Source organism: Panulirus ornatus, chromosome 1 (genome assembly GCF_036320965.1).
Source record: "Panulirus ornatus isolate Po-2019 chromosome 1, ASM3632096v1, whole genome shotgun sequence".
Classification (NCBI taxonomy): Eukaryota; Metazoa; Arthropoda; class Malacostraca; order Decapoda; family Palinuridae; genus Panulirus; species Panulirus ornatus.
Window position 1 is genome coordinate 72,408,732 of NC_092224.1, and position 13,754 is coordinate 72,422,485.

Here is a 13,754-nt window from a genome sequence, read left to right on the forward strand (position 1 = left end):
TTAGATATTTCCATAGAATATCTAATGCTTGCAGGACACAGTTGTGGAGAAAAAATATTTGTCGGCCTTCAAAACTTAATATTTCTTATGCTTATCCTTGGGTAAGTATTTTCAGTCATATGCTTTGAACAAGAAGCTGGAAAACTGTTGCTGGAAAGACAAGATGCAAACTTACCTTCCTTGAATTTGGGAGAAACATGGCTTGTAATGATGCCATAACTCATGTACATTGTTACCTGAAAGGCAGCTTGTGGATATATTAAGATAAAATAGCTTTAATGCTTCTAGCTGATCTCATGTCAAAATTATTTATACAGATAATAAAAACATATGATTATGTCTTCAAGCTTATGTTAGTAAGGGATACTTAGTATGAGAAGACATTGGTATTTTTATTATTAAAAAATGTTAAAAGCCATTATACTGATTTGTGTATTTATTCATTTGTCTGATTATTTCAGCTTTGTCAAACATAGAGGTTGTGGTACAGACAGGTTTAGCCACAGCAGAAGGATTAGCTGTTGACTGGTTAGCAGAAAATTTATACTGGGTGGAGAGTAATTTGGATCAGATAGAAGTGGCTAAACTGAATGGATCATATCGGCGTACTCTCATTGCTTCTCAGATGGAAAATCCACGAGCTATCTCAGTTGACCCAAGAGTTGGGATGATATTTTGGACAGATTGGGAGGTAAGTACCTTTATCATAGCAATTTGATTAAGCTTATATAGTGAAATATGTATTACTTCTACATAACAATCAGATGGTTTCTTTGCAGTTTAGATTTCTAATAACCATGGGCAACAAAGTACCACATACAATACCAATCAGATGCATATGATTCAAGTGTACATAACTGTGCCTTGTAGGGCTATTGTCATTTGATGTCTACCACATGGTACTCTTTTGTTCACTGTAATGCATATGTATAATTTTTGGGTTATAAGCGTTTGTTTATTTTCAAAAGCTTTGAAATTAAGTATCTGTATGTGCAAATGGTTGAATGGATATTCTTTAAACTTGGGCTTTCTATTGATTTATCAGGAGACCAAAGGGAAGCTCCCCTTTTGATCATATGAGGAGAGAATTTCCTAGAGTTTGCTGTATATAGAGAACATACTCAGGCAACTATCTGCACATTTTCAGCAGCTACCCTGAACAAATTAGAAAGAGTGTTTCTTGATGCTTATTTTCCAAGAGCCTTGAGAATGTGTATCCCACAATATTTGGAATACAGTACAAATTAAACACAAGAGAAAGACAATTAAGAATGATAGGAGATCCAAATTGGTTCTTATGTAGATGATTGCTTATGGCCAAAGTGAACTTATTTATGTTAAACCTCTGACTGTACAGGAGGCTTGCAGTCAAAAATGTCTAAAACTTATGTATAAGCAGGTTGCAAGTTCTGTGTCCAAGTATGTTGAAACAAATAGTTTTTATGCTTGATTGCCATTTCCAGCATCAGCGAGGTGATGCCAGGAAACAGACGAAGAATGACCCACCCACTCATATACACATATGTATACTTAAACGCCTATAAATGTACATATACATACACATACATATACATATCAACATATGCATGTATACCTATATATACATACACATACACAGACATATGTACACATTTACATATTCATACTTGCTCACCTTCAATCCATTCCCAGTTCTACCCCACCTCACAGGAAACAGCATCACTGCCCCCCACTAAAGTGAGGTAGAGCCAGGAAAACAGACAAAAAAAAAAAAAAAAACACATTTATTCACACTCAGTCTCTAGCTGTCATGTGTAATGCACTGAAACCACAGCTCCCTATCCACATCCAGGCCCCATAGACCTTTCCATGGTTTACCCCATACATTTCACATGCCCTGGTTCAGTCCATTGAAAGCATGTCAACCCTAGTATACCACATCATTCCAAGTCACTCTATTTGTTACACACCTCTCACCCTCCTGTATGTTCAGGCCCCAATCACTCAAAATTTCACTCCATCCTTCCACGTTCAGTTTGGTCTCCTGCTTCTCCTTGTTCCCTCCACCTCTGACACATATATCCTCTTTGTCAACCATTCCTCACTTATACTCTCTATATGTCCACACCATTTCAGCACATCCTCTTCTGCTCTCTCAACCACTCTTTTTATTACTGCACATATATCTTACCCTCAAACATTTCATTTCCAACACATCCACCCTCCTCCATGCAACCCTATCTACAGCCCATGCCTTGCAACCATATAATATTGTTGGAACTACTATTCCTTTGAACATATCCATTTTTGCTCTTGGAGATAACATTGTCTTTTTCCACACATTCTTAATCACTCTCAGAACCTTTTCCCCCTTGCCCACCCTGTGACTCACTTCCACTTCCTTGGTTCCATTTACTATTAAGTCCACCCCCAGGTTTCTAAAACACTTCACTTCCTCGTTTTTCTCCATTCAAACTTACATCCCAACTGAACTTATCCCTCAGCCCTACTGAACATGATAACCTTGCTCTTATTTACATTTACTCTCGACCCTCTCCTTTTAGACACTTTTCCTTACTCAGTCACCATGTTCTGCACTTTCTCAAATCAATCACCCATGCTGTATCATCGATGAACAACTGACTCACTTCTCAGGCCCTCTCATCCACCAACAAACTGCATACTTGCCCCTTTCTCAAAACTCATGGATTTATCTCCTTCACCACTCCATCCATAAACAGATTAAACAACCATGAGGACAATACTCACCCCTGCCACAGACCAACCTTCACTGGAAACCAATCATTCTCCTCTCTTCCTACTCGTACACTTGCCTTACACCCTTGATAAAAACTTCTCACTGCTTCTAGCAACATACCTCCCATACCATGTACTCTTAATTTTCCCCAAAGCATCTCTATCAACCCTATCATATGTCTTCTCCAGATCCATGATTGCTACATACAAATCTATCTGTTTTCTATGTATGTCTCACACACATTCTTCAAAGCTAACACCTTATCCACACATCCTCTACCACTCCTCCCCAATCTGATGCTTTGTACATGCTTTCACCCTCTCAATCAATACCTTCCCATATAATTTTCCAGGAATGCTCAACAGACTTACACCTATGTAGTTTAAACATTCACCTTTATCCCCTTTGCCTTTGTACAATGGCACTATACATGAATTTCACCAATCATCAGGCATTTCAATATACATACATTGAATATCCTTACCAACCAATCAACAACACAGTCACCCCATTTCTTAATGAATTCAAATGCAGTACCATCTTTTGCAAGGCTTTCACCATCTCTTCTCTCTTCACCAAAGCACTCTCCCTGACCCTCTCACTTTGTACACCACCCCATCCAAAACACCCTAACCCTGCCACTCTATCAAACACAATCAACAAACCTTCAAAATACTCACTCCATCTCCTCACTTTGTCACTACCTGTTATCACTTTCCCCCTTGCCCTTTTTATCGATGTTCCAGTTTGTTCTCTTATGCACATTATTTACCTCCTTCGTAAACATCTTTTTATTATCTCTAAAGTATAATGACACTTTCTTACCCTAACTTTTGTTTGCCTTCTTTTTCAACTCTTGCACCTTACTCTAGTACTCCTGCCACTTTCTCTTGTACATCTTCCAGTCATTTGCACTCCTTGCTTATAAGTATTGGCCAAATGCCTCCCTTTTTTCTTTCACTAACAACTTTACTTCATCCCACCACTCGCAACCCTTTCTAATCTGCCCATCTCCCAAATTTCTCATGCCACACCCATTTTTTGCACATGCCATCACTGCTTCCCTAAATACATCCCATTCCTTACCCACTTCCCTCACGTCATTTGCTCTCACCTTTTGCCATTGTTCACTCAGTTCTCTTGGTACTTCCTCCCATAAGTTTCCTTTCCAAGCTCACTTACTCTCACCACTCTCTTCTCCCCGAAATTCTCTCATCTTTTTTGAAAACCTCTACAAATGTTCATCTTCACCTCCACCCCTTTCAGCACATTAACATCCAAAAGGGTCTCTTTAATGTGCCTATCAATTAACACATAATCTAATAATGCCCTTTGATCATCTCTTCTACTCACATACATATGTATATCTCTCTTTTTAAACCAGCTATTCCCAATCACCAGTCTTTTTACAGCACACAAATCCACAAGCTCTTCACCATTTCCATTCACAACACTGAATATCCCATGTACACCACTTATACTCTCAACTGCCACATTACTCACCTTCATATTTAAATCACAATTTATTAATACCCAGTCTCATGCACCAAAGCTGCTGATACACTCACTTAGCTGCTCCCAAAACACTTGCCTCTCATGATCTTTCCTCTCATGTCCAGGTGCATAAGCACCAATAATTACCCATCTCTCTCCATCCACTTTCAGTTTTACCCACATCAATCTGGAATTTACTTCCTTACACTCTATCCCAGACTCCCACAACTCCAGTTTCAGGAGTAGTGCTACTCCTTCCATAGCTCTTGTCCTCTCACCAATCCCTAACTTTACACCCAAGACTTTTCCTAACCATTCTTCCCCTTTTATCTTGAGCTTTGCTTCACTCATAGCCAGAACATCCAGGTTTCTTTCCTCAATTATTCTACCTACCTCTTTTCTTCTCATCTTGGTTACATCCACACATATTCAGACACCCTGATCTGAGCCTTCGAGGAGGATGAGCACTCCCTGCTTGACTCCTTCTGTTTCCTCTTTTGAAAATTGAAATAAAAGAAGGGTAGGGTTCCCAGCCCCCTGTTTCCATCACCTTTAGTTGCCTTCTACGACATGCATTTGTGTATGTATGCGAGTAGATGGATCTTTGTTTGTCTGTTTCCTGGTGATACCTTGCCAGTGTGGGAAACAGTGATCAAGTTTGATTATAGACTAAGAATGGATGCAAAGTGATTTGGACTTTATTTGCAGATGAACAGGAGTGAATGTAATAGACTTTAACAGAGAAAGATTTGAATAAAAAAGTCTCTGGGAAATAGATTGCATCTCATTGCCTGCATACAAAAGCCTAACCGGAAAAAAAAATGTGACAATATTGTCAAAGATTTAGGGATACTTACATGTGAAGATGTTGAATTTAGGGGGGATATTATATCATAATGCTCTCTAGCAGAATGATGTGTGGTATGATAATGAGAACTTTTAGAACAAGAAAAAGAAAAATAATGATGAAAATATTTATTGTATAGATGAGAAGTAAAATTGAATACTTCTGTATCCTGTGGTCACCAGTTATGATAGGGAAAATAAACAAATTAGAGAGAATTCAGAAACACTTTACAAGTAACATAAAGGGACTTGAACACATGAATTACTATGAAAGACTGAAAGTGCTTAAACTGTATAGTTTAGACAAAAGAGAGAAATATACAAGCAATGGTAAACCCTCAGTTTAACGGAACCCATCATAGCAGATTTAGGACTTAATGGACAAATGATAATACAGTACATTAATTAATGATGATTTTGAACATTTAAAAAAAAGTTCAAAGATGTCAAATGGCACACCATGCGTATTTGATATCACACTTGTTTTTGATAGCATGGGATAGACTAGCTTTGTTCCAGTCTCAATCTGCCTCAAACTATCATTTGGTCAGGTTGTACACAAAGTGTTATGTTATTTCAGAATTGTGACTTTATTTTTAGATATTTTTGCTATCCTTACAATTCAGAATGGCACCAAGTGATTGTAAGAGGTGCAGTGAAAGCTAGTAGTCTCTCCTCACCTCATTATAAAGGAGTATGCTTTTACAGGAGAAGTGTGGCATCACCTCTAGCTCAGGCTGATTCCTGCCTCCAACTGCCTGTTGATTGTTCCCACACTGGCTGTTGCTTACCACCCAACTATTGTAACACACACTAAACCCTGCAGTGATAGAGGAGTTAAAAGAAAGCAAGTGAACTTGAAAAGGTTACATTTGATTTAACAGATGTTTGGCTTTAACAGGCTCCCCTTCCCCATTAGCCCATTGAATCGAGGGTTTACTGTGATATATACCTGGCAACAAATGAAAGGTATAAAGACCGTATATTGAAATGAAAATCAAGTCAACAAAGTTACAGATGTTCAGGATACTGAAATTAGCCCTTCCAGAAATTGTAAACCACCACCACCAAATTTGTAATATGGAATGTAACTTTACCTTTACAGAAATTTATTTTGAATTTAGTATGCAAAAATTTATTTTGCAAAAATTGTAAATTTCTTTAGAAATTCAAAGGGTGACTTAGGTTGCAGGCTTGAGTTTGAATCTTCTGATGCATCATTTTCATTTGCCTCCATGTCTAGCGGTTGTTTTAATGAGATTGTTCCACACTCTGGTGTGTATTCTCTCTCTAAATTCTGCAAAGAGGCCATCAAGTTCAAGTGCAAGTTTTACCTCATACTCTTGAGTAACCATTTACTTTAATTAAGCTTGGCCTAGATTTTTTGGACAAATTGTTTTTCATGTATCATCTGAATTATATGACAGTCAAACTTGGTTCTTAAGAGGCCCAACAGCGCTGATGTATCTGAGATGGGGATGTTTTTACCAATCAAATGATAAAAGAATAGGAATAAACCATTTCAAGTGCAAGTAAGTTATATCAGTTGAAACTTTTGTATGCAGTATCTAGGATTATTCATAGGGCAGCAAGTTTCATTCAGCAGAGCTCACTGCCTCATGCAGTTACAGATGAAATACACATCAGTATTACCAAAGTAAATGAAAAAGTGATGCTATTTTACCTTTATCATGGTGGAAATGCAACAATATCTTAACTGCTTAGGTAAGCATGGTTGGTAAATAAAATGTTATATTGTCTGCCGTTGGTCCCACTGGTACCAGGTGGTCAACTAGTTTTTTGTTAATATATCAAGTAAGCAATATTTCAGTAACATTATAGTAAAATTACCAGTAATCTTTTGAAGATAAGCATAGGCTATGTTTTGTTAATAATTCTGGAACAAATAAATAAGTAATGTTTCAATAACATTTTAGAGATTAACGTAGGTTAGGTTTTCTTGACTGTACCACAACCACTTCACTCACCACATTACTCCTACATTATGGTACATGTTAACCATTCTTCAGTCATCACACACACATTGACTGTCTGCAGAGTGGTGTGCACCACTTTCACTTCCTGCGTCTGAATACTGCTTCACCCAAAGAAACACTGCCTCCTTCCCACATAAAGGCCTTTTGTTTTTCCTAAAGTACAACTCAGATAACCAGTGTTTGAATACCATCATGGTAGAATTATTAGTAAGCTTTCGAAGATAGATGTAGGCTATGTTTTGTAGGTTAGGTTACTGTAACCCCTTAATCCATCACATTAGTAATGAATTATGATACATGTAAATTCATGCATCTTTCATCACATACACACTCACTGTCTGCTGAGTGGTGTGCACCACCTTATCTTCTTGCCAAGGAACATTGCATCCATCAAAAAACACTGCTTTCTCCTTGCTTATTGGCCTGTTGTTTTCCTACATCTCTCCATTAGTGAATCATATCAGTAATGTTTCAATAACATTACAGTAAAATTATTGGTAAGTTTTTGAATATATATGTAGGCTATGTTTTGTCAACAATACTGTAACCACTTTACATACCTTATAACGCTCACATGATGGCACATGTTAATTCATACGTCAAGCATCATACACACATGCTGTCTGTGGAGCTATGCATTCAACCTTTACTATCCACCAAGGAACACTGCTTCCCTCAAAGGACCAACATTTGCTCTGCAGGTACAAGTTTATTGTTTTGTTGCAGTACAATTCTCAGTTAATGACCCAAATAAGCTATTCCAATAAGAAAATGTAGTAATTTAGTCAGGAGGCTTTTGAAGGTAAACCACACCACTACCACTATCACCTCATGTATTTTTGTGCACCCACTGTTATTTGTAGTGAGTAAAATTATGCAACTATCTAAATTGTATTAAATGTATGTAAAAATGTGTTTGTCCACTTGTATGTTTTTTTATTACTTCTTTTGACAAATAAATTTCTATATGAATACAACTTCACATAGGAGTATATAGGAAAAAATGATTCATGTTATGGAAATTTGCATAACGAATACAATTTTAAGAACACATTCCTTCCATAATGTAGGGGTCCTATGTACCGGGAGATATTGTAAAAAGACATCAAACTAAAGTATATGAATTCCCATTGATGAAGCTAGAATGCTTTAATGCAATATCAGGAGAAATAAGAAATTCACAAAGAGTGGCCTCAAAACCATTATAAAAAGACTTGACTAATGGTTGAAGGCAGTACCAGATGAACTCCGAGCAGATGACTACAGCATTAGAGTGGCCTCAAAGATAATAGTTTATACTCCAAGCAAACTATATAATGATTGTAGGGATGGTAGACAAAGGAGACAGCACCCAATGAACAAGTCATGTGGTGTGTGCTACACACTAGCCCTGCCATCATGATGAAATCTCACTGTAGGTACTCACAGATTTGTACCCTTCTTTCACAACCCTTCCACTGTTAGCTCACTTCCTTGTCCTTATCCTATACATGTATTTCTCAAATCTTATGATAAAAAGCAGAAAATTTGAAGCCTTTATTTCTTTGCCCAAATCATGTCTGCTGGTCACATAATATTCAATGAATGACATATGGAATGAATTATGGATTAGATTAGTTGAAAATAGTACCAGAGATACTTTAAAGAATAAACTTGAAGAATACTTCAGTTTCATGACTAACAGTATTTGCACCACCATCATTACATATAATGTTTACAGATATTTCTTCTTACTCGTATTTGATTTTTTACTCTTATTGCACTAATCTCTTGAGTTTCTAATCTCTTCCACTATCACAATCAGTCTCAAAAGGACCTCATGACCTGTGGCTTTTTGTAAACCTTTTAATTCACCATCAAATTTCTGATTAAGGATATTATTCCACATCTGTTTGTGAGTATAATGAAATTCAACCAGTTTTTGGTGGAACTGACTTTTAGCATTTTCACATAAACCAAAATATTTCTCCATTTAAGCATAGGTGGCTCCATCACATGTGGTATTGAAAATGGTTAGAGAAATGGAAAGATTCGTAAGTAGATCCTCTGACATTTCATGCCTGGTCATTTGAAAAAAAAAAGAATTTATATTCAGAAACTTGGTTTGGGATGAAGAAAGGTCATACTACCCTGTCTTTACATAATTTTGGGAGGTGGGTTGATTAGAAAGGGTAGTGAGTGGTGGGATGAAGAAGTAAGAGTATTAGTGAAAGAGAAGAGAGAGGCATTTGGACGATTTTTGCAGGGAAAAAATGAAATTGAGTGGGAGACGTATAAAAGAAAGAGACAGGAGGTCAAGAGAAAGGTGCAAGAGGTGAAAAAAAGGGCAAATGAGAGTTGGGGTGAGAGAGTATCATTAAATTCTAGGGAGAATAAAAAGATGTTCTGGAAGGAGGTAAATAAAGTGCGTAAGACAAGGGAGCAAATGGGAACTTCAGTGAAGGGCGCAAATGGGGAGGTGATAACAAGTAGTGGTGATGTGAGAAGGAGATGGAGTGAGTATTTTGAAGGTTTGTTGAATGTGTTTGATGATAGAATGGCAGATATAGGGTGTTTTGGTCGAGGTGGTGTGCAAAGTGCAAGGGTTAGGGAAAATGATTTGGTAAACAGAGAAGAGGTAGTAAAAGCTTTGCGGAAGATGAAAGCCGGCAAGGCAGCAGGTTTGGATGGTATTGCAGTGGAATTTATTAAAAAATGGGGGTGACTGTATTGTTGACTGGTTGGAAAGGTTATTTAATGTATGTATGACTCATGGTGAGGTGCCTGAGGATTGGCGGAATGCATGCATAGTGCCATTGTACAAAGGCAAAGGGGATAAGAGTGAGTGCTCAAATTACAGAGGTATAAGTTTGTTGAGTATTCCTGGCAAATTATATGGGAGGGTATTGATTGAGAGGGGTGAAGGCATGTACAGAGCATCAGATTGGGGAAGAGCAGTGTGGTTTCAGAAGTGGTAGAGGATGTGTGGATCAGGTGTTTGCTTTGAAGAATGTATGTGAGAAATACTTAGAAAAGCAAATGGATTTGTATGTAGCATTTATGGATCTGGAGAAGGCATATGATAGAGTTGATAGAGATGCTCTGTGGAAGGTATTAAGAATATATGGTGTGGGAGGCAAGTTGTTAGAAGCAGTGAAAAGTTTTTATCGAGGATGTAAGGCATGTGTACGTGTAGGAAGAGAGGAAAGTGATTGGTTCTCAGTGAATGTAGGTTTGCGGCAGGGGTGTGTGATGTCTCCATGGTTGATTAATTTGTTTATGGATGGGGTTGTTAGGGAGGTAAATGCAAGAGTTTTGGAAAGAGGGGCAAGGATGAAGTCTGTTGGGGATGAGAGAGCTTGGGAAGTGAGTCAGTTGTTGTTCGCTGATGATACAGCGCTGGTGGCGGATTCATGTGAGAAACTGCAGAAGCTGGTGACTGAGTTTGGTAAAGTGTGTGAAAGAAGAAAGTTAAGAGTAAATGTGAATAAGAGCAAGGTTATTAGGTACAGTAGGGTTGAAGGTCAAGTCAATTGGGAGGTGAGTTTGAATGGAGAAAAACTGGAGGAAGTGAAGTGTTTTAGATATCTGGGAGTGGATCTGGCAGTGGATGGAAACATGGAAGCGGAAGTGGATCATAGGGTGGGGGAGGGGGCGAAAATTCTGGGAGCCTTGAAGAATGTGTGGAAGTCGAGAACATTATCTCGGAAAGCAAAAATGGGTATGTTTGAAGGAATAGTGGTTCCAACAATGTTGTATGGTTGCGAGGCGTGGACTATGGATAGAGTTGTGCGCAGGAGGATGGATGTGCTGGAAATGAGATGTTTGAGGACAATGTGTGGTGTGAGGTGGTTTGATCGAGTAAGTAACGTAAGGGTAAGAGAGATGTGTGGAAATAAAAAGAGCGTGGTTGAGAGAGCAGAAGAGGGTGTTTTGAAATGGTTTGGTCACATGGAGAGAATGAGTGAGGAAAGATTGACCAAGAGGATATATGTGTCGGAGGTGGAGGGAACGAGGAGAAGAGGGAGACCAAATTGGAGGTGGAAAGATGGAGTAAAAAAGATTTTGTGTGATCGGGGCCTGAACATGCAGGAGGGTGAAAGGAGGGCAAGGAATAGAGTGAATTGGAGCGATGTGGTATACCGGGGTTGACGTGCTGCCAGTGGATTGAATCAAGGCATGTGAAGCGTCTGGGGTAAACCATGGAAAGTTGTGTAGGTATGTATATTTGCGTGTGTGGACGTATGTATATACATGTGTATGGGGGTGGGTTGGGCCATTTCTTTCGTCTGTTTCCTTGCGCTACCTCGCAAACGCGGGAGACAGCGACAAAGCAAAAAAAAAAAAAAAAAAAAAAAATATGGGTAGGACTAACTCCCATACAAAGGGTGTTGAATTGCTTTTTACCATTTGTATGATGCTTTTTTTTTTTTGCCGTATCCTTGTTTTGGCTTGCTGTTTAATTGTCTCACCAAGCATAATGGTGTTTTAGTGAATTCAGAGTATCTAAGGCCAACAACCAGAGATTTACTGTTGGCCATTTAAATTAGGAAAATAATCCCATATTTATGTTTTTTTCATTTATGTCTTGCAAAACTATTAGGCCCATTCTTCTTTTATGAAGGTGCTGACCTGTGAATGCATGCACTTTTGTGATATTTAGACAAGTGAAGACTCTCCTGATGATCATTTTAAAGGAAAAAAGTCATTAGATATATTGCTTCTGTTACCATCTACCTTAGAGCTGGCCTTCCCTTTAGTTTGCTGTGCTATGACTGCATAGGCGAAGGACAAGTAAGAGAGTTGTTTAGAAAGTTACCTTTGAGTTTATGAACTAAAATTCACACTTGCCCTTCATGTACCTGTAATGCACCTTGCTCACTTTCCCCCAAAGAGTTTTGCTAACCTCTTTAAGGGTCCAAGACTGATAGCTTAGATGGCTGTAGCAGGGAATGCAGCTGCTTGAAGTAATGGATGTTGCACAACAGTAGAACTTGCAGGTGATTGTAGTATTGTTATGAATACTATTGCCACACTGCCTTTGAGGTTACATAATCATGCTTTTTGCATGCATTAAGCATGACTGTGACATTTTATATCATGTGTCTGCCAATCTTGTGAATTTCAACTATATGGCTGTGGCTACTTTTATAGATTCATACACTTGAAGGGGAATTAATGATTCCAGCTTTAAGAACATGATTTTCAGAAATTCAGACCTGACTTTATGATTGGTTCATTGAAAGTGAAGGACTACCTAAAACACAGAGGAGTATACATAATGCTACTTTTTTGTTTTCAGAAAGGAAAAGCACGGATAGAATCGTGCAGTATGTCAGGAGAAGGCAGGCGCATAGTGATCATGGTTAGCGAGGTCAGTGGCGGTGGCTGGCCAAATGGACTAACACTTGACTATGCCTTACGTCGAATCTACTGGATTGATGCAAAGTCTGATTCTATTCACACATCATTTTATGATGGTTCAGACAACAGGGAGGTAATGATATTTCTTGTATTCAGTATTGTCATTATTATTACTTATGTATTACTTGTATATTCTAAAAAGGGAAGCAGAGGAGTCAAGTGGGGAGTGCTTATCCTCCTTGAAGGCTCAGACTGGGGTGTCTGAATGTGTGTGGATGTAACCAAGATGAGAAAAAAGGAGAGATAGGTAGTATGTTTGAGGAAAGAAACCTCAATGTTTTGGCTCTGAGTCAAATGGAGCTCAAGGGTAAAGAGGAAGAGTGGTTTGGGAAAGTCTTTGGAGTAAAGTCAGGGGTTGGTGAGAGGACAAGAGCTAAGGGAGGAGTAGCATTACTCCTGAAGCAGGAGTTGTGTGAGTATGTGATAGAGTGTAAGAAAGTAAACTCTAGATTGATATGGATAAGATTGAAAGTGGACGGAGAAAGATGGGTGATTATTGGTGCCTATGCACCTGGTCATGAGAAGAAAGATCATGAGAGGCAAGTGTTTTGCGAGCAGTTTTGTGAGTGTGTTAGCAGTTTTGATGCATGAGATTGGGTTATAGTGATAGGGAATTCAAATGCAAAAGTGGGTAATGTGGCAGTTGAGGGTATAATTGGTGTACATGGGGTATTCAGTGTTGTAAATGGAAATGGTGAAGAGCTTGTGGGTTTGTGTGCTGAAAAAGGACTGGTGATTGGGAATACCTGGTTTAAAAAGAGTGATGTACATAAGTATATGTATGTGAGTAGGAAAGATGGTCAAAGGGCATAATTGGATTATGTGTTAATTGACAGGTGTGTAAAAGAGACTTTTGGATGTTGATGTGCTGAGAGGGGCAGCTGGAGGGATGCCTGATCACTGTCTTATGGTGGCAAAGGTGAAGATTTGTAGAGGCCTCCAGAAAAAAGAGAGAATGTTGGGGAGAAGAGAGGGGTGAGAGTAAGTGAGCTTGGAAAGGAGACTTATGTGAGGAAGGACCAGGAGAGATTAAGTATAGAATGGCAAAAGGTAAGAGCAAATGATGTGAGGGGAGTGAGGTAGGAATGGGATGTATTTAGGGAAGCAGTGATGGCTTATGCAAAAGATGCATGTGGCATGAGAAAGGTGGGAGGGGGGCAGATTAGAAATGGTAGTGAGTGGTGAGATGAAGAAGTAAGGTTGTTAGTGAAACAGGAAAAGAGAGGCGTTTGGATGATGCTTGCAGGGAAGTAGTGCAAATGACTGGGAGATGTATA

General features: G+C 38.7%; 1 protein-coding gene across 1 annotated transcript in view; it reads left to right on the plus strand.

Annotated features, from left to right (window-relative positions):
* The window catches only part of LRP1 (LDL receptor protein 1), a 1,167,923-nt gene that overhangs the window by 487,652 nt on the left and 666,517 nt on the right, over positions 1 to 13,754 (plus strand). The window contains exons 27-28 of the mRNA XM_071663699.1: positions 462 to 691; positions 12,356 to 12,550. Coding sequence (XP_071519800.1) covers positions 462 to 691; positions 12,356 to 12,550 — 425 coding nt within the window. The remainder of the gene's footprint in view (positions 1 to 461; positions 692 to 12,355; positions 12,551 to 13,754) is intronic.